This window comes from Pogonomyrmex barbatus, unplaced genomic scaffold (genome assembly GCF_055798465.1).
Source record: "Pogonomyrmex barbatus isolate J1 unplaced genomic scaffold, ASM5579846v1 scaffold1, whole genome shotgun sequence".
NCBI classification, from domain to species: Eukaryota; Metazoa; Arthropoda; class Insecta; order Hymenoptera; family Formicidae; genus Pogonomyrmex; species Pogonomyrmex barbatus.
In genome coordinates this window covers 21,240,235-21,265,350 of record NW_028297098.1, presented here as the reverse complement: position 1 = coordinate 21,265,350, position 25,116 = coordinate 21,240,235, and the positions used below count along the sequence as shown (strand labels likewise).

Here is a 25,116-nt window from a genome sequence, read left to right as displayed (position 1 = left end):
TATCACATACTACTGAATATAATTGCATAACTTAATTTTTGTAATTAAAAATACAACTTCGCTAATTTATTTAAATTATATAAAATTTAAATTATATATATTACATGAGATTAAATTTTCAAACGCTGCTTATATTTTATATAAAAAATATTTTATAATTATTTTAATTTATACTATTTTATATCCTGTGTTCTCTCAAGTTAGAAAAAAGTTCTATTATAAATTAATTTTACATATTTTATACAATTTCATACAATTATTCCATAGAGATAAAAGAAATATAACAGTTTATCGGTACACCTAACTCGCCGTATGTTTGAACATAATTAGCCGCATCGATTGCAATATTAAACACAGGAAGCACATGCTTGAATGCATATGGAGCAATTATCCAGTTTCAGTAATCAGTCGTCGATCTCACACACAAAATCAGCATTTCTGCTAGCGAGTCGGCGAGCATTAGAAAGATTCCACACGGCGCGATCTCCTCGCGAGATTCACAAACGATAAAGATTTCTGTCGGAAACAGTGAGAATAGAAAGAAGCAAAAATGAAACGAAGAGCGGAAGCGGAGAAAAAAGTCGCGAAAAAAATCTCTCGAAGGCGGCGAGCGTGAAATTCTTATGGGAGCTTTCGTTTCGTTCGTGGGCAGAATCTGTAAGTAGCGAGATGCGCGAAGGTGTCCGCGAAGCGCAAATTTAATAGGCGAAACCTGACGGAAGACACCCCGGTCCGCGAGGATAAAACCTGACGAAAGCGAAAAAGCGGGAAGAAGGAAACGGAAAGAGGAAAGAGTCCCTGGGTGGAATTTATAAGCCGAGAAGACGCATAAACGAGGAGCGGCAGCACGTTTCCCACTCTCGTTTCGCTTCCGTTTTCGCATCCTTCGTTATTCGCCGCCGAAATTTACAGAAATAGATTCTCTTTCCCGATAGTGATCGCAATCGAGACGTTGGAATATATATGATCGCGCGATCGAAAAGTTTGGGATTGAATGAATAAAAAGAAGATTATTGCGCGCGGATAATATGGATACAAAGCTAAGTTTGAGCAATACACGTTAAGTTTATTTTAATATAATTATTTCTAAAACTATACAAAAGGATAAATCCTTCCTTCTCTCACTCCCTTAATGTAATAAATTTTAATAAATAATGTAAGTGTATTAAAGCGTATGAAATTATTATATGCATTTTATCCTTATAGATTAAATTATATAATAACTATTTATACATAAGAAAGAGAGATAATTTTTCACATATTGTTCATATTTTAGAATCGTTACTCACAAGTGTTTAATCTGTGCAAGTCATTGCAATATTTAATATATTATTTTTCTCTTATTCTCCTTCTATCTTGACAGATATTGATTCTTACTTATTCTTAAAATTACTTTACAATGAAAAATTAATTATTAATTTATTAATTTATTAATTTAGAAAACTACTACCTCTGAGTGAGTATTAGAAAATAGCAAATGCATTTTTTATCTTATTGTACTTTTAGAACTTTACAAATTTACAGTTAATTAAAACAAGTTTAATTCGACATTTCTATTTCAAACTTGACGTCTTTCATATATGACATTTCAAAATATTTGAAAATATTGAAATTATTGAATATTGAAAATATATATAAATATATATACTTGAAAATATTTTGGTTTCATCTTTGTAATTTACAATCTTAATTTTAATCTACACAAATAAAAATATATTAACAGAGTATTTTATTGATAATTATTGATAAAATGTCAGATGTCACTTAATGCAGACTGAAGAGAATCCAAGAAATTGCATAAGAAATGGAAACCCGTAAAAGATTCTGCAATTCCACAGACATTGAGCGTCATCGGATTACTTAATGTCGTTCTATGCACGCACGCACTCTCTCTCTCTCTCTTTCTCTCTCTCTCTCTCTCTCTCTCTCTCTCTCTCTCTCTCTCTCTCTCTCTCATATAAGTAAAATCGCACACACAGCGGATAATTTAATTGCATGCCGCCGCGAATGCGGGATGACAATGGCGCGTAACAAGATAGTTGAGAGTCAATCAGTCGACAACACTACTGGTGATTTCGATCCCATTATCGCTCTTCCATCGTCTATCCTTTGAGCATTCTTTTTCATATCAAATATTCGCGAAGGATCAAAATTCCTGCGCGAAACGGAGAGATGCGTGAGTCGCGTATACAGTCTCGGAGGTCTTTCATCGCGTGATCTTCTCATTTTGAAATGATTATGAGTACAGCGGCAAGGCAAGGATTAATACGATTGCGTGCCAGATAAGAATCTTGAAAAATAGTCGCGACAACTCTTATTCAGCATGACTATTTCATTGCAGAATATGTGGGTAATTAGACAATTTTTTATCTGTCGGCAATGTACGGACATTCTGTAAGAATAAATTTGTCTGTAACAACCTTATTGTCAAAAACTTATCATTTATCTTGTATAAAAAAAACTGAGGAAAGAGAAAAAAATTGAACAAAAAAGATTTGTGTGTACTATTATAAAAAAAATATATACTATTCTTCTTTATTTTTTGTAGAATTTTAGATTATTGCAATCTATAATATAATTCGCGATAAAAAAGTTTCAAGGTTAAAATCAATTAATCCTAATCTAAATTATAAACAATGTTTACATATTATGATGACGTAGATAATAAAAACAAGTCGTTAATACCGTATACTGCATTGCACAATTATTGGTTATAATTACAATTACATTAAATACAAACTCATTTAAAACGAATATTGCTTGTAGTGTTAATTAGATTAGGCTTAACCTTTAGATAACACTTCCTTCAAAAGTAATGAGATTTCGGTTGTTGGCCGACCTAAGTATAATGTTATTATGAGGCGTTGAAGCTTTATAACTAATTTAGTGATAACTGCTTGGCAAATATTAACACACTTCATCGCTTACACATATGCTCGTGTGTATAATTACGTCACTGTGTTTATAATTATATATTAAGATTACATGTAAGGTTTCGTGAGGTAACGAAAACATGTTTTTCTAGTCTCGTCGTTCATTAAAAAAATAATTATATGATTGTACAGATAAGTATCATAAATAAATTTGATAACTTTATTTATATAAATTATTAGAATTCGATCATTATCATTTGCAAAATCTTTTAATTTTTGTTGCAGTTTTAGTTAAGAAAATAATATCTTTTATAATTTAAATATTTTTTGGTAAAAATGACTATCAAATAAAATTCTAAATTGTATTTCAAAAATAGTAATCAGTAATTAATTCCTATTCAAATACAAAAGAATTATTTTAATACATCTTATATACAAAATATATAAAAAAAGAAACAAGAGATTCTGTCTCGATATATTCGTATTATATTATATATTTGTTAGATTTTAGCATTTCAGGTATAGATGTTTCTATTTCTTATTTTTCAACTTATTTGTTTTATTAGCGTGCGATAATTGATTGTACTTTAGTAATAGCGACTAAGCTATTATGTATGGCGAAATGATTAAGTCATATAAGATCGAGAAAAATGAAATCGTCTCTCAGAGATCATCTCTAGTAAAATTCGAAGAGCTCGAAACGATTCACATAACAGAAAGATCGATCACGCTGTCTCTTGCGATAATTATAGTTACATTTTCAGATTCGTACATCTTTTAATATTACAATTTGTTTCTAATAAATTAATATAATTATACATTAAGAAGAAAAGATTGTTCTTGTTCTCGAATTTTATTTGTTTTCCTACAAAACATATAGATTATATCAATTTGTAAAAAATATTTTTTTAATTCTCAAATTCTTATATTAATTTTCTTATATTAATTCTCATATTCTTATATTAATTTTATTTAATTAGCTAAAATTCATAAAAGAATTTAATTAATAGAATTGACAATTTAGTTAGAGTATTTCACAATTTTCACAAACACGAGACAAGTTACGGAATTATGTAAAAAAATAATCATTAATAAACTCTTCTCTTTTGTAAATCATTAATAAACTCTTCTCTTTTGTTTCTCTTTTGTATCATTTTCAATATTCATTATACAATCATAGTTCGTAATTATATTACCTATTAAATAATTTACGTAATTATATTACCTATTAAATAATTAAAAACGTGATACATACAATTATAATTATAATTCTTATAATAATAATTATAATTCTTCTTATAATAATAATTATAATTCTTCTTATAATAATAATTATAATTCTAAATCTCAAAATTCATTAAAATTCATCAAAAATTCTTTACACAATCCAATCCAAGAGAATAAATTCATCAAAATTGTGAATTATTATAATAAATATGAGAACAATTGACAAGTAATATTACAACAAAAAAACAATATACTATATAGAAAGCTATTATGAGTAAATCATCTCTTATGGAGAGATATTGACCCTCGGTCAATATTACATCTATCATAAAGTTCTCAAAATTTCTGAAGTCTCTACAGTCTAATGCAAACAACCCGTTGAAAAAACCAGATCGCTCTTTCGATAAATAAAGATTGCGGAAGGGGTTAAAGCGCCGACACGATCACATTGGTAACGTTCGTTTCGTCGTCTCGACATCGAATGCTGTCGACTACGGCGAAGATGAAGAGAACGCAGATATGAAGAGAAAAAGACAGAGATAAAGAGGGGTCGTAGGGGTTGGCGGCGTTGAGGGGAGAACAGGTGGGGCAGCCGGGGGTGGCGAGGGGTTTAAACGGCGGATGACGTCGGTCGGTCGTTCAGTCGAGGGCTGTAGGGGGGCGGTCAGGGGGAAATCGCGCCACGCTCGTGGTTGCGATCAATACTTCGCCACCACGCCTCGCCTTCGCCACCACCTATCTCTCGCATCGCGTTGCGAGAGAGCAAAACTTGACTCTCTCCCTACGTCACGAGCCAGAGGGTGGAATCGTCGAGCCGGAGAATGCCGATCACCTTGGACTTGGACGGGTCCGAGCTTTAACCCCCTCCTTCTTGCAAGAATCGCCCTCTTTGACAAGGAAAAAAGTATAATATCGTGAAAAATATGCTGCCTAAGTGCCTTGGCTTACCGCAATATATACATTAATTTGAGAATGAGTGTTAATCCAGTAAACAGTAATTTTAAACAAATTTTATTTAACATGAAAAATGTTTTTAGTTAATAATATTAATTTATATAATTTATCCTTAAAATCGACAGTCTTATCTTTAATCATTTGAATTTAGAGACGGAATCTAACTTTAATTCTCTCTTTCTGTCTTACTCTCTCTTTTTCTCTTCTGTAAGATTTGTCAGAAAAATGAGAAAGTTATGAAATATATATTATCTATAAAATATTTTTTATTAAAGCTTTTTTTATTAAAATCAAATTTATATATTATACAGAAATTAATTCAAAATAGTTATGGATATTCCAAAAAGGCAAAGTTTAATGTTCAACGTAATTATAACATAATTGTAACGTATTTAATATATTATTCTCAATTCAGAAGCTATTTGCATAATAACATTAATTTTGTTTACGAATAAATTATAAATCTATCTCTATAAATAAAGCTTAATTTTAAGCTTAATTTTATGCTTTATTATTATACTACATGTCATCAATATTTAGAAATTATCTAAAAAAAAAATCACAGAAATTACATTATCACAGAAATTTATCACAGAAAAATAGTACTAGTAATAATAATAATTGCTCTTAAAAGAGAATCAAAATTCTTAAAATTTGCTTTGCCAATTAAATCTTTAGACTTTCGTGCGATTACTTGAAGAAAGAGAAATCTCAAAGATTAGCGATATAGAATCTTTCTCGAGCAAACTCCAAAGGCTCGTTTACGAGGCATTTGTTCAACGAACAAATGCTCGAACACGCACGTGACCTCGTTCGATGAGGTCACGATATGGGAATGAAAACGCGGAAAACACGAGATGGCAGCACGTTGCAAACGAGAAAAATTTTTAGTACATTGCTTCATGTATACACATGTTTTCACACGTTGCAGAAATAAAAACCAGAAAATCCCATACCGCGATATGAGATTGCGAAATAATTAAAAAATGCCACGTAAAATATGTAATTGTTAATCTCATTTAATTCAAATTTATTTGCCAAACGAATAATTCATTTTAATTATATTAATTTGTCATTTCTTAATCAAGAATTCCACTTATTTGTAATTTACACAATTTCTATCAATTTAATAAAATTATGAATTCAAATTATGCATATTGACGATTTATATTCCTTTTCTCTGTCAATGCAACGTCAGTTATTAAATATAAAAAATGATTTCGAGATGTTATAAATAAAACGGAAACCACGAAAACCACCAATATATAATAATTCGCAAGAAATAAATCAGCGATATGTGTAAACTAAAACACGTGTTACGTGGCGGCAAACACCGCGGATAAACCACTAGTTAATTTGACCAACAATTGTCCGATTGCTGCCTAACATCCGTTGTTTCGCAGCCAAGTACGACGACACGTGCACGAGCGTCGATTATCACTGAACATAATTTTAATAAAATGACGATATCACACATGCAACTTGCCTATAACGAGAATTCCTCGCGCTCTTTCTCGTTAATTGCAAACTGATAACAATTAGCGGGATTAGTTTTTATATTGTCAATTATCAAGTGACGCGTGTCCTGTATAAAAGTAAATTTCATTAAAAACTTTGAGATATAAATCAACTTATCTAAATTATTTCATCTTCAAAAAATCAATTATTATAATTTCAATTAATTAATTCATTAATTGAAATCGATTCTATTTTACTCAATTCAGCTCGTAATAATAATTATAATTAAACAAAAATGTTCTAGACATTATGCAGATATCCACGCATGCAAATATTTTCTATTAAATTTTTCGGACTTACTTTTTTTTTTATTAGATTTTTAAAAATTTCTATTGAATCGACAAGCAAGAAAAATCGATCACTTCATTGTCAAAGGCAAAGAAGAATTGAAATATTTCTGTTCTCTGTGATTAATTCTGTCCGATTGAACAAGCCGAGAGCAATTAACGCGTCATATTTCAAGCATATCGGAACGATTGGAATGGAAGTGGATGCTTGTGTACTTTATTAATTTTTTTTGAATTATCGCTCTCTCGTGACAATCGCGAAAGGTAGATCGATACTATGTCTCGTTTGGATATGCAATCGAATAAATTATCCTTTCTCATCAAATAAAACGAAGCTGTACCGCCTGTAAAATGATTCGCGCGATTTTTATGCGTCGTACACAACATTTATAGGTATTTTTTTTTTCATAAATAACATCGATCATACAGAAAATAAATAAATGTTTTATACAAACTTTTCATACTCTTCAAACTCTAGGATATGAAATGAGCAAAATACATAACTAATTTTTATATAAGTAAATTTCATTCGTTACTAAAATACTCGCCTGCCACAAATCAAATTTCCCTTAAAATGATTTCACTCTTAAAAGGGTTCCACTTTTATGACCAAAAAAAAAATAAGTTCTTTACTATTTATATTACATCAAAGATTTAATTTACGCGCGCTCCAGTTATTTTACCCTTGTATCATGCATATTTATAAAATTTTTATTAGGAATATTTTCATATCTGTTGTCTTTTCCCGTTTTCGAGATTCCGTATAATAGTAGAGCAAACAAAAAAAAAAAAAAAAGACCATTCGATATATCTCACGCAAAAACATAACGTATAAGATGGGTCTCGAAGAGGGAGGACTTCGATATGATAAAATCGTGAATCATGTAATAACAGAACGCTAGTGATTTCTGATGTAAATAGAAGCTCCGAGTAAAAACACTGTGCGCGGGCAAGGTAATGCAAGGAGTATGTAGCGAATGGTCTGATTTATCGGCGACATCGATATAAGCCGTCGAGTTTTAACTCATCGATAATAGGCAGACCGAGAACAACGAATTTCGACGCGGTAACGCGGTACCGTTGACATTCGTCGCTACGGCACGACGACGACGCGACGGATTTAGGCGCGTCGATAAATAACGTCGCCAGGTGCGCGAGCATGCCGAAAAGCTCGCTCGTTCGCGCGAATGAGTCTTCCATGTCGGTGGCCACGGGTAAATTAAGGTCAGAGCCAAGCGAAAAGCTGCGAGAAAGATAGAGAGATAGAGACAGATAGAGACAGATAGATAGATAGATAGAGAGAGAGAGAGAGAGAGAGAGAGAGAGAGAGAAGAGAGGAAAGGAGAGATGCGAATAGATATGCAAATCACGTACACGCTCGGCTGTTTACGTCTGTCGATCTGCTGTCAAAGCAACACGCCGCCAATATAACGTGGAGAACCGTCCGACCGCGTGAGCTCGGCTGATAGATGACTTCGGTCGCGAGTAACCTTCAGCGAGATGTGTTTGCTTTACTGTCTGTAGTAAAGTCTAATCCGAATTAATCTAATTAAATAACATGCGACGTTAAAAGATAGACGAGATTATCGTTTCATAATTTCGAAAATATTAGCAGCGGTACTCAGCGATAGTCAGTTCTTATGCTTAAGATTGTTTTTGTTTTGTTTGTTTTTGTTTAACAGGATGTCTACTAAAAAGAAAAAAAAAATTCTTTGAGAATTCCTTGATTTTCAAGGCAATTTGTTAAAAATTACAAGCAAAATGAAAGTACTTTTTAATGTATCTTAGAAATAAGTATACATTTATTGTGCAAAGCCCTTAATATTTTCTTTTAAAATTAAATAAAAGTCGCAATAAGAAATACATTTTTTGGTTGGTTAAATAGCATCAATAGCATAAAAAGAAAATATATAAATGCAAAATCTCAATATGGAAATAAAATAAAATATTCTTTGAGAAATTCCCTGCTTTTTTTAAACAAATTCCCTGAGACTTCCAGATTTTCCAAATTTTTGCAGTTAGTAGATATCCTATTTACATATATACTTAAGATCTCATAAACTAATCACAGATTCGTATTAGCATTATTTAAGACGATTCTTGAAATAAGAATGAACCACTGCCCTAAACGACGTCGATCGAGGGGTAATTTCATACATAATTGTGAAATCGTGTTCAGCAATATTACAGCTAAGGGATCTAATTTAAGAGTGTTTGACATTGAAAACAGAAGACAGAGCGTGATAAATGTTCCAATGGAGGAAAGTCGTACGAAAATTAAGTTTGTCAAGAAACTTGGAGACGAAAGGGGAAGGGGAGGGGGGAATTAGGACACCTTTTATACCCTAGATAGAAGACGATTTACCGGTTCGGTAGATTAACGACTCCGTTACTACCTACTAATTAAATATTAATTTATTTACCTCGGGCTCGTGAGAGATTAACGCGGTGTTTATGAACTTATCTCATTATTGTGACGTGTACATGATTGACATCACGATTCTCTCTTGTCAAGGTCTATTAATTCTACATAAAGCAGACAAAACAATTCACAAAAAAGGATAACGCGCGATGCATCCCGACATACGTATACCTCGGACGTTTTGTAGCAATGTGGTTTTGTTTTAATGTTTTAAATACGCGTTTTAAATTACGCTGCAGTTTCCCTTTAATATCTGGAATCCGGCTTGCACGTAAAACTTTAATCCGCGTCGGGCTTTTTAATCTGTTATTCTCCGATTAAGGACATTTATTTCCAAAACAATCCTGGAGTTTCTCTCGCTTTAATACGCAGAGGTAGAGATGCAAGGATTCCCTTTTAATCGGCGGTACAATAGTAACGGCAAACGTAGCAATTAACAACTGTAATCGCGACAATAAGAACGATTCTACGAAACTAGATAACGAAATCGTCGAACTGGAATCGACGATAATAATTGTCAACGATGGTAATAACGATAATGGTGACAATTAAATATCAGCGATGAAATAATATCAGATATAATGATCGCGCCAATATTTCGAGTTTCGCAATTCGGATTTTCTTGCCGGACACTCCGCAGGTGTCTCGACGTAACGATTTAGAGCGACACGATGACGACGAACGAGCCCGAAAAGTAACGCGATAACGCGGCCATACGCTTCAAAATGACCTGCTCGCACATGCCTTCGTTATCATTAGGCTTTTCTTTTAACCGATAATCGGAGCTCACGATCTCCTTCGGTGCGGTCACTGCTCCGACAATTTCATTCATTGTTTGACGAAGCTATTTCGGAGCAGGATAAAAAAAGCTTGATTGGAAAAGAAAGAGATACTCACGTAGATAAAAAGAGAAGGTCGCGAACGCATTAAAGGCGGAAACACTAACCGACGGCGAGAGACGACGTTTCTTTCCTGGTGCTCGCCTGGCCGAATTGGAGGTTAACCTGTCACTCAATAGCGAATCGATTTTACGGCGTGCGGGAGCGAGGGTGGGAAGGGGAGGTAGACTAGGGGCCATCCGCGCCGCGCGTTCGATCACACAGAAAGAAAGAGAAGCGATATTATGTAATTTCTGGCACTCACCTGGTTCGCTGAGCCGTGCGGACGTTCCGCGGGTGACTGATGCGGATTCCCGATGCGGGCGTCCCGTCCGTCCGTTCGTCCGTAGAAAATGGAGATAGCGGAGAAGAGACGGTGATTATGGGGAAAGAAAGACAGAGAGGGAGAACGTGCGGGAGAAACGACGAGGTCACATACACACGTACACACGCCGTGGCAGCCACCGATATGATTCGGCGACGACGATGGTGGTAGTGGTGTCGGCGGCGGCGGCGGTGGCAGCGGCTGCACACTCCGCGTTTCGCGAGAGATAAGAAAGAGAAAGAGAAGAGGAGAGAAAGAGAGAGAAGGGGAGAAAAACGTCAAACTTTATCACGAGAGTAGCATGATGCGCGACGGAGCTGCAGGCAGCGTGCGACAACGATGGGAGAGAGGATCGACGACGACGACGATGACGATGACGACGACGACGACGACAACGACTTCGAGTACACACGCGCGGCACCACCGACACCGACACTCGATGACGTCATACCACCGGCGGCAACATGGAGCCAGCCGACGACGTACGCGCGAACGACGCGCGACACGAACACCACGACGGTGACCACGACGCGACGACAGCCGACCGTTCGCTATTTAGCCACAGAGCCGTGCCTGTGCGCCACTTAACCTCAAAAACGTCCGCGTCCGCGTCCGAATCGCAAGAGAGTGCGAGAGCGCACAACACAGTGCCAGCCGCGGCAGCGGACGCGCCCCGTGCGCAGCAGCAACGAGACACGAACCCGAACTGAGACGAAGGCCCGGCCGAGCCGCGCCGAATCGGCCCGAACGCGCTCGCGAGTGCCGCGCGCTCCCATTGGCCGAACGCTCACTTCCCACTCCCGCGGTGTTTCGCGTACGTTCGGTCATTCTCGCTGTGAGCCGCGGCGGCGCGGCGAATAGTCATTCCGGCGGCGCGTGTGACGCGATGAGGATGTGATTATGCGAGCGATCGATCGTACGTAGTGTTATCCTAACCTCTTCGTCGATGCGCACGAATTATCGATCGAGACTCGTTTGATCGCTCTTACAAATAACAGCCATTCGATCGTGATGCGAGCGATAAAACCGCGCGCGACGAACGCAGTTTTGCGCGATCGTTCGACTCTGCCTAACTTCACTCGCATTGCATATCGAGTCAAAAGTGTGTCGTTTGCACGGTATCGTTAGTTTTCGATAACCATTCATATGTCCAGTATTTCGAGGAGAAGAAAGATTAAAGGCCACTTACGCTAGGCTAGGTATGGGAAATGATAAGCAAAAATTGAATTCGAATGACGAAGTAAATTTGGTATACTTTGAACACAGATAGCTTATATCGTATTCCAATTCCTATCGTCACCGCCTGATTTTCTAATCGTTCTTATCGTGATTTTGTATAATCGAGTTTTGCAAATACGAGAGACCTCAATATTAGTTAAGTTATTATCAAATTCTGCTAAGATCAGCAAAATTTGAAAAAAAATATAGAAATTGATGTTGTCTCATTAAATTTGTCAAATAAAAATCGGGTTTAATATCTATCTCTATAAATCTACATTAATCTCTGTTTAATTTATTTTTTTATCTTTTTAATTTCAAGAATTAAAAAGAGATAAAAAATAAAATTAAACCGAGATTAAAATTAATTTACGATAGAAATGAACATAATTGATTGAAAAGTTTGTGTGTCAGATATTTAGTAAAGAATATGTTAAATTTCGTAACACTTTCGTCAAAGAAACATCTGTTCTGTATGTCGCATTTACGTAAAAAAATAAAAATTCTTTCATAATGAAATAATTTTTTCAGAGTTTCTCGAATCGATCAAGATGACGTCGTCACCTTACGTCTCACGAATAAATCAGATCGACGCCGCTCAGTTGGACACCGAGATCTATAAGGTGCTGAGAAATCAAACCAAAGAAATCACCAAATACAGCGCACCCGGCAAGATTGACAAATGGCAAGCAGAAGTGGACGTCGTTCTGAAATTCCTCATCTGGAAGTTCTCGCTACATCGGGGCTCCTCCACGTTCGGTCAGCGACTCCTTAATCTGCACTACGCCAACATCAATCAGAGGAAAGCTGTACTCTACTTAATTCTAAATGTTCTACCTCAGTATGTGAAAGACAAATTGGCCAGCGAAAATCTATCGGATCGCGGCGCGGTCGTGCAAGTATTAAAGTCCCTCGTCGAATGGATGTCGAACGCGATCAATCTCTTGAATCTCGTCAATCTCCTCTTTTTTCTCCATCGGGGTATACAACCTCGCGTGATCGAATTTCTGCTAGGTCTTTCCAGTCAGTCGATAACAGCTCACCGACCTAGAACTATTGGTTACTCGTACATGACGAGGGAGTTGCTCTGGCATGGTCTGATGGAGCTCTTCACGATCGGCATACCCATGATAAACTTCCACTACTTCAAGCATACAGTGACGAAGCTGTGGCGACGAGCCGAACCGTCGAGGGGATTGCTTCCAGTAATGAATGCCACGACCAAGTGCGCCTACTGCTACGAGGACCCAATCCTACCGTCACACGCCGGCTGTGAACATTTGTTCTGTTACTATTGTCTACAGGCGCACTTCACTGCGATGAACGTGTTCCGGTGTCCCAGCTGCAACGCGAAACTCCACGTCGAAGATATGAAAAGATACACCGTCGCGAGTGCGTCTTGGAGTGATGACGAGGAGTCAGATGACAGTTTTGAGAAAGTGGGCGATGGATAACATATCAGTTTTATCGAAGAGAGATTGTATCAAAGGTAATATTCATTAGTGATGTGATTCATGGTGGATAAATTAAGTGATACTTGAATTTTCAGTCTACAAACTTTGCCAAATATTATCTTTACAAGTGAAAATGATTTTATTATTGTGCATTGATGTTTTTAACGTGTTAATTCTTTAACGTGTGTTAAATTTATGCTTGAATGTGTTGATTACTTAATACAAAACCTAGCAGATTTTTTTCACAAATATACCAATTTGTGAAAAATATACCAATTTGCCAAGTTAGTGTATTACATTCAAATTAATTAAATTGTAAAAATGAATAAAACATAAATGAAATTTGCCTTTAATCGTCAGCGGTTTATCGCGAGACACGATGAAGGGGCGTATGCGTGTGATATTAATATTTTGTTTTTATTAAAAATAGCAATATACAAAATCTTCTTTATTCTTCATTTCATTTCAATACAACAAATCCCGATTACGGGCGATTTCGACATTCTTCTAGCGATTTCCTTTTTTTTCCGAAACAAACAATAATAATAGATCAATCTATACTTTTTTGGCTCTTATATCAAAAATTAGATTAGATTATATCATATAAAAATATTATGCTGCGCTGTATATTATAAAACGCTTCATCTGCCGCCACGCAGGTCGATGGATCGATTGTTTACATGCAATAATGACATTTCATCGATTAATTTATCATTTAGTTGCTGCACCTGCGCTTGATGGGCGGGCACGTCCCCAGATTTATTATACGAGAAACAACATTATAAACACTCTAGCACAAGAAGAAAAAAAAAACGCGAAACACATACACATAAATTAACACTTTCCATCCGCCTCTCCTACGCCACTATAAATTTCATTTTGAATCCGAACTCTTATCGTCTTTCCTTGGAATGTGTGATTTTTATAATACAATTGTATAGCGCGGACTCTTATATCGTTTTGTGAGAAATTTCTTCTCAAAGATCGGGCTGTTTCTATCCTGAGATATCCGCGTTTACACTTGCGCTCCACTCTAATACTAATCTTACTAATCGCGACAGAAACGAAGTTCACTCGAAAAATAAGACGCATGGAAAACACGATGCATTTTAAATTACGCGATTCTGTTTTTTTTTTTTTTTTTTTTTCTATTTTACATTTCATTCGCGTTCCACTTTTTCCGAATAATAATGTGTGTATCTGGCGTGTATATCCTTCTTAAAATAAAATCTTTAATTTCGAGCTTGGAAATATTGACTTTTTCTCCAAATTACAGATATTTATCACTTGTACGTTTTTTCTTCGGGCGAACTCCTCGATTATTCTCTGCACTTCCTTATCGGCATGTTAGAGATGTTGATACTAAGATATTCTAAGACAGTGTCTCTTCTATACCGAGAAGTTTGCGATTTTGCATCGGCCTCGTTAAGCGGAAAAAGAATTTCCTGATATTTCGAGCATGAAAGAGAGAACACAATGATGCGAGGCATTTAAACTATCGATACGCGGAAACAGTTTTGCGCATGATGCCATCATAGCTGCTGGAAGACGACACCACGTTTCGGACGAGATCGGTATTCGATATATTTCCCGAATCGTTTGCGTTTCACAATTTTCCGAGCTTGTCCTTCAAGCAAGATAAGGGGTGATGCATTATGTATAAAATTAAAAGATTCTATCCAAAACAATGCTAAACTCGCCTTTTTAAAGACTCGAGAAAATTAATGAAATTTAGGACATTCAGTCAATGATATTATAATTGAATGAAATAAAACTAGATTTTATTCCAATTAATTGTATTAATTGAACTTAGTTTCAATAATGCGAAATATAAATTGGAATAAAATCAGGTTTAGCCTAAATATTAACTTCCACAATTTTAGGATTAATTTTCTGAAGTTCTTAAAAAGTGAATTACATTGCTAATCTCTCTAATCGAAGAACACCTTCGAATTATACAAGTAATCGCAAATCTACCGTTATTACGAAGAAAAATCGTTGCGCAACGATACGGTCTGTGGACTTTAAATCTTCCTGAGATTCTCAGAGAAGGTCTATTATTTTTTTTTTTTAATCCATATCATTTTTCATGGAAATTTAGGAACCAAGAAAATGAAAGTCATTTCAGAGACGCTGGAAGTTAAAATGGATTAATTCATAATTTGCGTGAGATTCATTTCAAATAGCGAATTACGTACTCGGAGTCAATCCCATAAATTATAAGTTCATCCCATTTTAAATTTCAACGATTTGTATAAATCGATTAAATTATAATATAAAGCTGAATGAGTTAGGCAGGAAAAAGCGAGTCCACAGTTTTCTATAATCAAACAATATTAATAGTTCGTAATATTTTCTCTTCAACGCAAAGACATAATGAAAAAAAAAAAAAAAAATTGCTTACAATTCGCAATTTCGAAGATTTACAGCGCATTCTTGTAAACGCAACGGAATCCAAGTCGCATAGATTTCGCGAGCGAGATCGAGCGCAATTGATTATGATACGCGTTGGCTGATTTCATCTTCGTTTTTTTTTCTTTTCTGTTTTCGAAAAAGAGAAAGAGAGAAGTCTGTCATGTTATTTGCTGGTTGCAAAAAATGTCAAGTGAAGTAGGGACTAGAGAAAATGATAATGAAAAAAAACTGTGGTTTTTACAGTTTGAAGGCATTTGGGCGTGTCTTCTCTCTTTCCGACGTAATCGATTCTCGTTAATTGAAACGCTCGAGAACGCCAACTAGAAACTCTTTGTTTGTCGTCGTCATCGTTCTTCTACTCGCACGCGCATTTCCCTCTCTTTTTAACGCTAATTTCCGCGACTATACTTATATTACCCGTAAATAAACTTTGCACGGGATCAGTGCGTATTCACGTAGGAACCTTGACGGATTTCTTTTCAAGACTAGATAAAGAAATCGTCGATTGTTGGCCGGCAAAGGGACGATCTCGCCGTATGTGTTTTCCTCTCAAATTCCACGCATTTTTTGCAAAAATTTTAAGTATAAAAAGAACATATTTTTGCTGAAATATTTAAAAATTTGACCAGATATGAAAATAATATTCAAATCTGTATATTTAGTCAAATTGTTAGATATTTCAACAAAATTGCTTTCTTTTTTTTCCTCATACACACAGAGAACAGATGGGAAAAGAAGCTGGAAATTTTTTTCCAAATCAAAACATTTTCTTCGTTATTTTCCGTTTGGAACAAATTAAATTTTTCAATCGAATTTTTTCTCATGCAATCTCTCTAGAGGGTTTTCTTTTCAAATTTTTGGAATTCGAGACACACTGTATAACGGGCAAAGTGTGACTTTTTAATTAGTGCTTTTTAAGCTCAAGGAGACGCTTGCGCTGCTTCGTTGATTCACGATGCGTATGTGTATATTTTATCCGCAGCGACAATGGATATATTACACATGATATTCGTTCAGTCGCGCACACCTCATGCTTACAGGATATTTATTTCTCCGGCGATAATCGTTTCGAAACCCCTTACCGATCAGAACTCCTTTTGCGAACAACGATTGCTATCACGATATTCATCGCTGCCACAAAAATATTATCTTTTACCACTTATAGGAGCGTAACTCCCGGGGCAGCATAATTGCAAATGCAATTGGATAAAGGTGATATGCAGCGTTTAAATAACATAAAAATTTAAAGATCCTTATAGAAATTAATCAAAGGGGTCTTAAATGTTTTCGAGTGGAAACATTTTATCTTATCTTTAAAGTCTTTCTAAGTGTCTTCCAAATTTTTGTGTTCTGAAATTTAAGATTGTATTAATTGTCGTTAACAATGAGATCCAACACGAAAGAAATTTATTAAAAATTGTATTGTCATTATTATAATATCTGAAATATTTTGAAACTATTATAGAAAAATAAAGTTTTACAATTTCTATCAAAATTTTGTTTTCAAATTTTATTACTAAAAATTCTAGAATTTTCTGCTAAAGTTAATCAGTAATGAAACTTCTATAGATATTGAATCTAAAGTTTGTGAGTTATTTTCTTAAACAGAAAAATTGTCAAAATCTATAGATGTATTATTATTTTATATATTATTTTGTACATAGTTAAACAGTTTCGCGGCATATCAGCTTCATCTACTTGTTCTTGCAATTGTTATCATACATCCCTGATGACGACCGTATTATACGATCGCGCGGAAGAATCATGGGAGTTTTCTATTTTAGATCATCGTTATTATCATTACCATTGAACGAAAAAAAAGAAAAACGGACAATAGAACCAGACAGTCCAATATTATATCACACGTATTTGCGAAATATCCTTATTCTCATTAACTTATTCCTCTTAATGTTCCGATCTAATTCGCGAGCGCATAAATAATTTACGCTTAAAAAGATTTCGCAAAAGACTTAGTCAAGAACTCTTCGCAGTAAAATCTTTCGTTAGGCATGTTCGATTGGCTCGATCGCGCGATTTGATTCTCTTTATTTCCACTCTTTATATAGAAATCTAGACGATTCTCAAGATTAACAATCGTGGATCTATGATCGCGCGATTCAAGGATTTTACGAGAGAACCGATTTTTCTTCCTCTGCAAAATAAATAATAATCGTACCTTTTTCGTTCGATTTTAATTCGCTGTTAATATGATTAACGCGTTATATTGATATCTGAAAAATAATGCGCGTGACTCAAGAACTAATTTACCTAACGCTTTCATTCCTTTGTTCCAAAAAAAAATTAACAAAAATAACGCTTAAAAATTCGAATAAATTATTATCGCGAACAAGATATATCTTATGTCTATAAAACAATCGTTTTGCGAAATCGACTGCGGCCAATGGAGCTCTCTGCGTGCGAGGATAATCGGAAGGATCTAAACTTGGCAATATATGATTTTTAAACACAGATATTATATAAATCATATTTGCATATGTCGTCCAAATTATCACAATCCCCTGTTCTTATGTCATAAATAAATCTTCGAAAAAAAGAATTGTATTAAAGAAAGACAACAATTTCAGAATATCATCTTGTAAATTTGTAAATTTCATTTGTATATACTATATATAGCTTCTTTATATGCATTGTGTATATACACATATATAATTTTTCTTATATTTTTTTACTATAAATATAATTTCAAATACATTTCCTTAACTGCCAAGTTTAGATTTAATAAGGCTTCCTATAATTAACACGATGATCATCATCGCGATTTTACTATCGATACCCGATTCAATTGGTTTTTCGAAAAGTATCGGTTGCGCGGAGAGTAATTCGTGGAATATTTGCGCTATAGAATTCGTTTAACATCGTTCTATCTTCAACACATGCTTTACACGAAAAGTTCTTGCGGTCTATTGTTTGACGTGCGTCCAGCGTCTTTCGCGAAATAATTAATAAATACTTTGCAACTTATATTTACTTTGTAAAACTCGAGATCGCAACCTCATGCAAAATCTACCGCAACTGCATTTGTTTATCGCGCAACGTTCCAATCGTGATTGATTAGCATCGATTGCTTATTCCGTTTGCTTTTCATTAACAATACAATTCTGGCCGACTCGCGGTTGCATTCGAGCTTAGTCTGAATTAAATATATGTGAATTTTTGCTAGGACGAAAGGCCGCTGAACACACGGGACATCCCTCGCCCATCGCATTTTACTTTAAATTTCTAATAACTGATACAACTTCTTTTGATTTTTTTTTTTTTTAGATTTTACTCAAAACATTTATGCCCGATGTTTCATGCACACGTACGCACATTCACTCACACATACCGATCATCCGGTCATCAAGCGAACCATCACACGATGTAACGAACAGGACGCGCGCGTCGACGTTTCGTAAATATTTTCAACATCATTTTGCATCACCAGCAACTGGCGCGCTTCGCTTTCAAAATGTTAATTGGAATCACAGAATCCATCAAACCACTAGGATTCAAATAGAAATATTTATTTATTAACAAGAACGAAACGATAGCGACGCGAATGTCCATCTTGAATAACAAACAAAGACTTGCGAAAATAATAACGACTATCCTAAATCCTAAGGCACCTTTCGGCCGCGTACCGAGAACAGCGAAAAAAAAAATTAGGAAAAAAAAATAATACAGCCAGTTCTCGGCCACAAAAATAACTTTCTCCTGATATTTAAGTAACTCCACATAATCAACATGCAAACTATTTGGCTATTCTTACCGCGTCTGTCGAATTCTCACGGAATGGATAGCCAGATAGCCCTCCTAGTTTCCATGAATCCCATGAATCCGCGTTTTGTTCCGCCCGAACAACCGATGTAACGACGTAATAGTCCCCACAATTACGCACGCAATCGGCATTATTAAGTACGTATCTGTTTTCGTAATTTCGACCGAATACAACGGATTTCAGGGATCGGCTTCGAGAGCGCTGATGACACGCCATTACGCTCGGAACGAATAATATACACGCGATTATTTCTTTTTTTTACCATTTGGTGTCCAGATTGCATTTGCCCATCGACGACGTTGGCGCCGACGACGAGGCTGCCTTCCGTTCAGCACCAGGTGCAGCGCTTCCAGAGAACGGACTAGTTCGTTTGTTCATCTCTAAAAGAAAAACGAATTATTAAGTATTATTAATATCTAAAAAATTTAGATAAATTTTAAATCGTCATGTAAAGGATTTAATCAAGTAGCTTCATACACACAGAGATTTCGAGGAAGAAAAAGAAAATTTTATAGAAATGAAAAACAGATTTTGTTAGTCTCGCAGTGATAACAATAATAGCAAATGAATGTAGACAACTTCCTCAAAATCTTTGTTTTTTGACGTTAGATTATGAAAATCTAACATAGTTTGCCTCAAACATTAGTTTTAAATTGACAATGTGCATATGCAAGTCTTACATACCAGATATTAATAGCATTATTTTGCGTCTTGCACCCCATGCAGTTATCCCAATTTCACAAAGGTCCTTCTCTGTCAGGGAAGGAAACGTGGCCATGTCCACTTCGTGAGACGTGAACAGGCCTAGCGAATGAAAAGAAAAAAAGCGTGCTACGTTTTGATTTCTTCAAGCAAATGCAGAAGATAGAATAAAAGCAAAGCAATGGCGGTTATCATAATTCCACACTTACGCAGATGTGCGGTTATTATAATTCCACTTACGTATATATTTCTCCAAACCGATACTGGTTAACATGCTGCCTAGATCATTGAAACGATGGGACGATGTAATCTTATTCAAATGGGAGGTCGGCGTATGATCCATATAATTTGAGGCCATCCCAATTTGTCCAATGCGGTCCTTGCTTGAGATAATACTACCAAAATTCATTTCTGTATTGAACACCGGCGTGGTTGGTTCTTTCCATAAATCTGAAGGATGTGATGTCAGCTCCTACGTTCAAATAAAAAATTCTGGCATATCTCAATATAATTTTTAATAGATATTAATATCCCAATTTACTTGTTAAAAAATTATTATTCTATTAAATAATTATCTTCAGAAGAGTAATTCATTCCAAGTATTTTTACGAAATATTGCATATTTTTTTTTAGATATTAATCTATAATGCCACAAAGAATATTAAATCCTTGATAGATTTGATCCCTTTTTGAATTGTTAGAGACATCACGATTTATTTTTTGCCAGAAGTGTTTTATAATTACCTTGCTTAAATCACTCGTAGTTATAGGTGGAATACTTTGACTGAGACCATAACCAGACCAAGCAGACGTCGGTACACGGAAATCGTTGTTGCTCGACTTATTCTGCATCGCCTTTGTAGCCAATAGTTTCTTCTGCTCGTAATCGAAGGGCGTGAGATTTTGTTGCGCAGCCATTTCGAGTGATTTTTTCTCGCAACCAGGTGCACGTCGATCGGTAACTGGTAAATCGGATAACATGCTAGATAGATCCGCTAACAGAAATAATGCTCATTAGTATTCCAATTGATTGTTAACAATAACTAAATCGCTTCTTAAAAAATTTGACTTACTTAGATTAGTATTAGCATCCGTAGGATTTACTGGTGAGATGTTACGAGGACTGATGGCAGGACTAGATAGAGAGCTGGAAACGCTACTTAGCGAAGAGTAAGCTGCAAGTAAGTCGAATGAATTAAATTAATTTTTATGCTTTTTGTAATATAGACCGTTCGGAATATATAAATCGAGAAGCCACTCACCACTGCTACCGTCTTTGTTATCCATCAACGAGTTGGCATTCAGATTGTGCATTCCGGAAAAGCTGGTCGGTACATTGTTATGATGGAACGCTCCAATACCAGGAGGCATCACGTGATTTGATAATCCATGAGGTCCGTGAGAAGTTCCCATCATGTTATTGTGCAGCATGTGTTGTGTCGTTAACAAATGGTTCAGGTGAGAGTAGGGATACGGACACATTGACGGAATATAATGATGAGTGAGACCCCAGTGCGATGACAATCCCAGAGAATTCGGTGAGTGCGATATCGGTGAGACACAATACGGCGGATTCTGCGTGTTTACATTTAGCATGCTGGAGAAATTTTCCGACACGCCACTGATCAGATTGTTGTTAGAGCCTAATTAAATATTAGAGAGAATTTATATTAATATTAAAAAGTAAAATATAATAATATGCTTAACATATAACGAAAAAATAAACATATGGCCGAATTGGCTATATATATAATTTTTTAATTAATTAATTCAAAAATACGCATAAAATACGATTTGATGAAATTAATGAAAATATGATCCACAAAAAAAATGATCCACATTAATAAACTTTTTATAGTATTTTGTGCATATTTTTAAATATATGGAAAATATTTTGAAGTATTTTTTGTGTGTTCACTGAAGACATAGAAAAGTTTATTAAAAATTTGTATCGCGCAATTTGCTTGCCATATCGTTTCGTTTGATGATATCACATTTCTTTCCGATTACTATCAATTCCGACAAGCGATACTCACTATCGTTATTGGAATTGCCTTGAAAAACATTGCCAGCATTCGGAATGTGATAAGTAACTGGTATATCAGCGACAACCATAGGCTCGTCCAATCCTAGCAATTGCTTCCGCGCCTTGTAAATGTTACTGGCTTTTCTTTCGATTCCCTTAATAATCACGGAAAGCGTGCTTTGTTTCGGCTTGTGGCGCACATTGATAAATACATCCAAAGATTGCATGAGTTGCGAGATCTTTTCAGTATCCACGGAAGCGGTCAAAGAATCTTCCGGCAGATCGAACATAAGTACCAACGGCAATGAGCCCTAAATAAATAAGAATCATCATAATAATAGCGTTACGTATTATTAATTAATAATATTTGCAAGAAACCAAATCGTGTGTGGAATACAGAACATATATAGAAAACCGGATGTATAAATGTATCTTCTTACCACTAACTGTTGTCTGGCCAAGTAAACGTTATTTATATCACCAGTAATAGTGACATTGCTTTTTTTAAGACTGGGTATATTCGGATCGCCGGCATCGGGGAACATAATCTGCGTCGCAGTACGTTGCATTATCATTTTCAGATTGCTACTTTGTTTCCCTAGCACAATGCTATGATGTTGGGGTGAAATCTCCATCGACATTTGTACTTGGATCTGACTCTGCGAAAAGAAACGCGCGAAAAAAATATTAGGAATATTCTAAATATAATATTCTAAATATAGGAATTTATAAAAAAATATAGCAAAGATACCGTTTGTTTTTTTTTCTAAGTCGACTTTTTAATAAAAAATAAAAAGATGTCAAAATGACGTAGATATTTTTAATAAATAAATTTAAATTAAAATAAATTTTTTTTTTAATTTAAAAAATTTAAATTTTTAATAAAATAAAAAAATATTTAGAAAAAAAAGTTTACTGCAGGACGCAATGGTCGAACAAGATTACTTTCATCACTTTCCAACGTTGAGGAAATTTCAGATTTAAGTTTTCTAAATTTAAAATTAATTTTTCTCAAATTTTCTTGGAAAATTTGAGTTTTATCGATTATTATTAGCACTCACAGCTAGATTTTTGCACATATAACGGATCAGCAGATATGTCGCCTCTTTGACTTGAGAAACCTCCCACTCGCATCCCTTGACGACCACTAGGGTGGCGTGCAGCTTAGGTCTCGTGCGAAACATCACCTGTACGTTGTACTTCTCCTGTATCTTCACCACGTACGGCGAGGTGCAGTCTGGCATGCTCTGCGAAGCGCCCATTATAGGTAGCTCGAAGGAAAAGATCAGAGGCGTCAGATTCTAAAAGAGACGGATACATGAGTTGATGCTTCTCGAACGTTTCGTTCTTGAGGTGGGTATGCATGAGCGAACCAACAATGAACGAACAGCGAATGCAAATTTTCTTTGCAATGAATATTCAAAAGAGATATTTATCATGCCGTTTAAACAGAGTACTTTTTTTTTTTCTAGCATTCGCTGTTCGTTTATTGTTCGTTCCTAACCCACCTTCATATAGGATCTCCCAAAAATCGCCCACTACTTTTTTACCCTCGACCAGACATTTTTTACTCTATCGCATAACACATAATATTTAACACAACATTAATTTCTTGGTACCCAAGCCTGAAATAAAAATTCTCAATTAACGTGACGTTAAATTAATTGAGAAATAAATTTTAATCTCCTCTCGAAATGTAACGACGTAATTTTGTTTCTGTAGCATGCAACTTTCAATCGTGCCGAATATAAATACCATGGATGTCCGAAGAATAATACTCTCTTTTTACAATAGCTCAATTCGCTAGCTCATTCGGTATTCACGTGAAGAGTGAATTACCGAAAAATTGTCAAAATTGTACAATTGTACATTCTGGGACATCCTGGACACATGTCTTGCGAGGAATCTCACCCTAACACGAGCGCGGGCGCGTTCGACGCTCTCCATCTCGCCAGCAATAGAGACCTGATTGCTCTTGTCTTGATGATTGCTGCGGTTGCTGTCTGGGAAGTGGATGTGACAACCAGTTTCTTCCATCACTCGTTTAATCGTCAGGCCGCCTTTGCCAATGATGTGCGAATGGTCGGTGTAACTAACGTCCAGCTTCATGGTCACTCTGTTATTTTGCTGAAAAGCGCGTTACAAGATTAACCCTTTCTCGAATCGGCATAACATACCTTTATCGTTGTTAATCCTCATTCGTTATTTCGAATATTTAAATATCCTTGGCTATTTTGAGAAATTAGATATTTATTCTACTTATGAAAGTTACTCTCAAGCTATAAATAAACTTTTTAATTAAATGAATATTATTATGAAAAATAAGAGTTAACTAAAGGAAATGTAATTCGAGATCTAATCGATTGGAAAATTAAAATGACATTAACAATGGCGATTCTATTAAAACTATCGTTTTGATGATCAAAGATTGTTTGATAAAAAGAAGAGGTAATTGAAACTGGCGATTCGATATTGTTGCTACCGGTAAAAATAGAAAATCGGAAAGTTTTCTATCGAGGCATTAACAGATATCTTCGATAGAACAGAAATCTTCATATACAAGAGATTGATTTCGTGTAATCTGCCACCGAGAGAAAGTGCGTATTCCGATAACATCTACATATTTATTTGTTCGGTCTATTTACGCTCGCATTATATTCCATATGAGTGTAATCTCTTCTCCGGCAATTTACATTCGTTTGCACCGCACTTTGTATTTCCAATTTTGGGATCGTCGACTTCGCATGCGCATGAACCTCTCAGGCCTATATCACGTGTCGATCACAGCAAAACGAGTCGAAACATTCACTTTGCAATGATAAATTTACGATAATTATAAACGCAAAGAACACTCGGAGAGTTAAACGCTGAGCAAACTCTTTCTGATAAAAAATGAAATAATACTAACAAATCTGCTGAAAATTTGTAGTTCTTGACTAAATTTTGTTGAACAAAATTTGTGTGTGTAATTTATACATGAATATTTTTATATGAATATAGGACAAAGAAGATAATTAATGTCCATTAAACGTTCGAATG

The 25,116-nt window shown here is 35.3% G+C and overlaps 3 protein-coding genes across 9 annotated transcripts in view; 1 reads left to right on the top strand and 2 right to left on the bottom strand.

Annotated features, from left to right (window-relative positions):
• Nucleotides 1–11,188, bottom strand: part of bsk (mitogen-activated protein kinase dJNK) — a 144,599-nt gene extending 133,411 nt beyond the window's left edge. Inside the window, exon 1 of the mRNA XM_089085392.1 lies at nt 10,425–11,188. The gene's annotated coding sequence lies outside the window, so the exon portion shown is untranslated. The remainder of the gene's footprint in view (nt 1–10,424) is intronic.
• Nucleotides 11,189–11,269: 81 nt separating this feature from the next.
• On the top strand, nt 11,270–13,598 carry Pex2 (peroxisomal biogenesis factor 2). Of its 2 annotated transcripts, none has more exons than XM_011638159.2 (2): nt 11,270–11,400; nt 12,234–13,598. In XM_011638159.2, exons 1-2 carry the CDS (start codon nt 11,385–11,387, stop codon nt 13,154–13,156), a joined length of 939 nt encoding a protein of 312 aa, XP_011636461.2. In that variant the 5' UTR covers nt 11,270–11,384; the 3' UTR covers nt 13,157–13,598. The 2 variants fall into 2 exon arrangements, with proteins under 2 accessions (XP_011636461.2, XP_011636462.2); XM_011638160.3 differs by having other exon boundaries at nt 11,281–11,683.
• The window catches only part of BicC (protein bicaudal C), a 59,251-nt gene continuing 47,700 nt past the window's right edge, over nt 13,566–25,116 (bottom strand). For 5 of the 6 annotated variants that reach the window (XM_089085375.1, XM_089085374.1, XM_089085378.1 and 2 more), the window contains 10 exons: nt 23,989–24,204; nt 23,139–23,378; nt 22,518–22,736; nt 22,088–22,388; nt 21,314–21,694; nt 21,125–21,226; nt 20,796–21,046; nt 20,292–20,523; nt 20,034–20,153; nt 13,566–19,729 (listed from right to left, as the gene is read on the bottom strand). In XM_089085375.1, coding sequence (XP_088941501.1) covers nt 19,608–19,729; nt 20,034–20,153; nt 20,292–20,523; nt 20,796–21,046; nt 21,125–21,226; nt 21,314–21,694; nt 22,088–22,388; nt 22,518–22,736; nt 23,139–23,378; nt 23,989–24,204 — 2,184 coding nt within the window. In that variant the 3' untranslated portion in view covers nt 13,566–19,607. The remainder of the gene's footprint in view (nt 19,730–20,033; nt 20,154–20,291; nt 20,524–20,795; nt 21,047–21,124; nt 21,227–21,313; nt 21,695–22,087; nt 22,389–22,517; nt 22,737–23,138; nt 23,379–23,988; nt 24,205–25,116) is intronic. The other variant, XM_089085376.1, reaches the window with a different exon arrangement.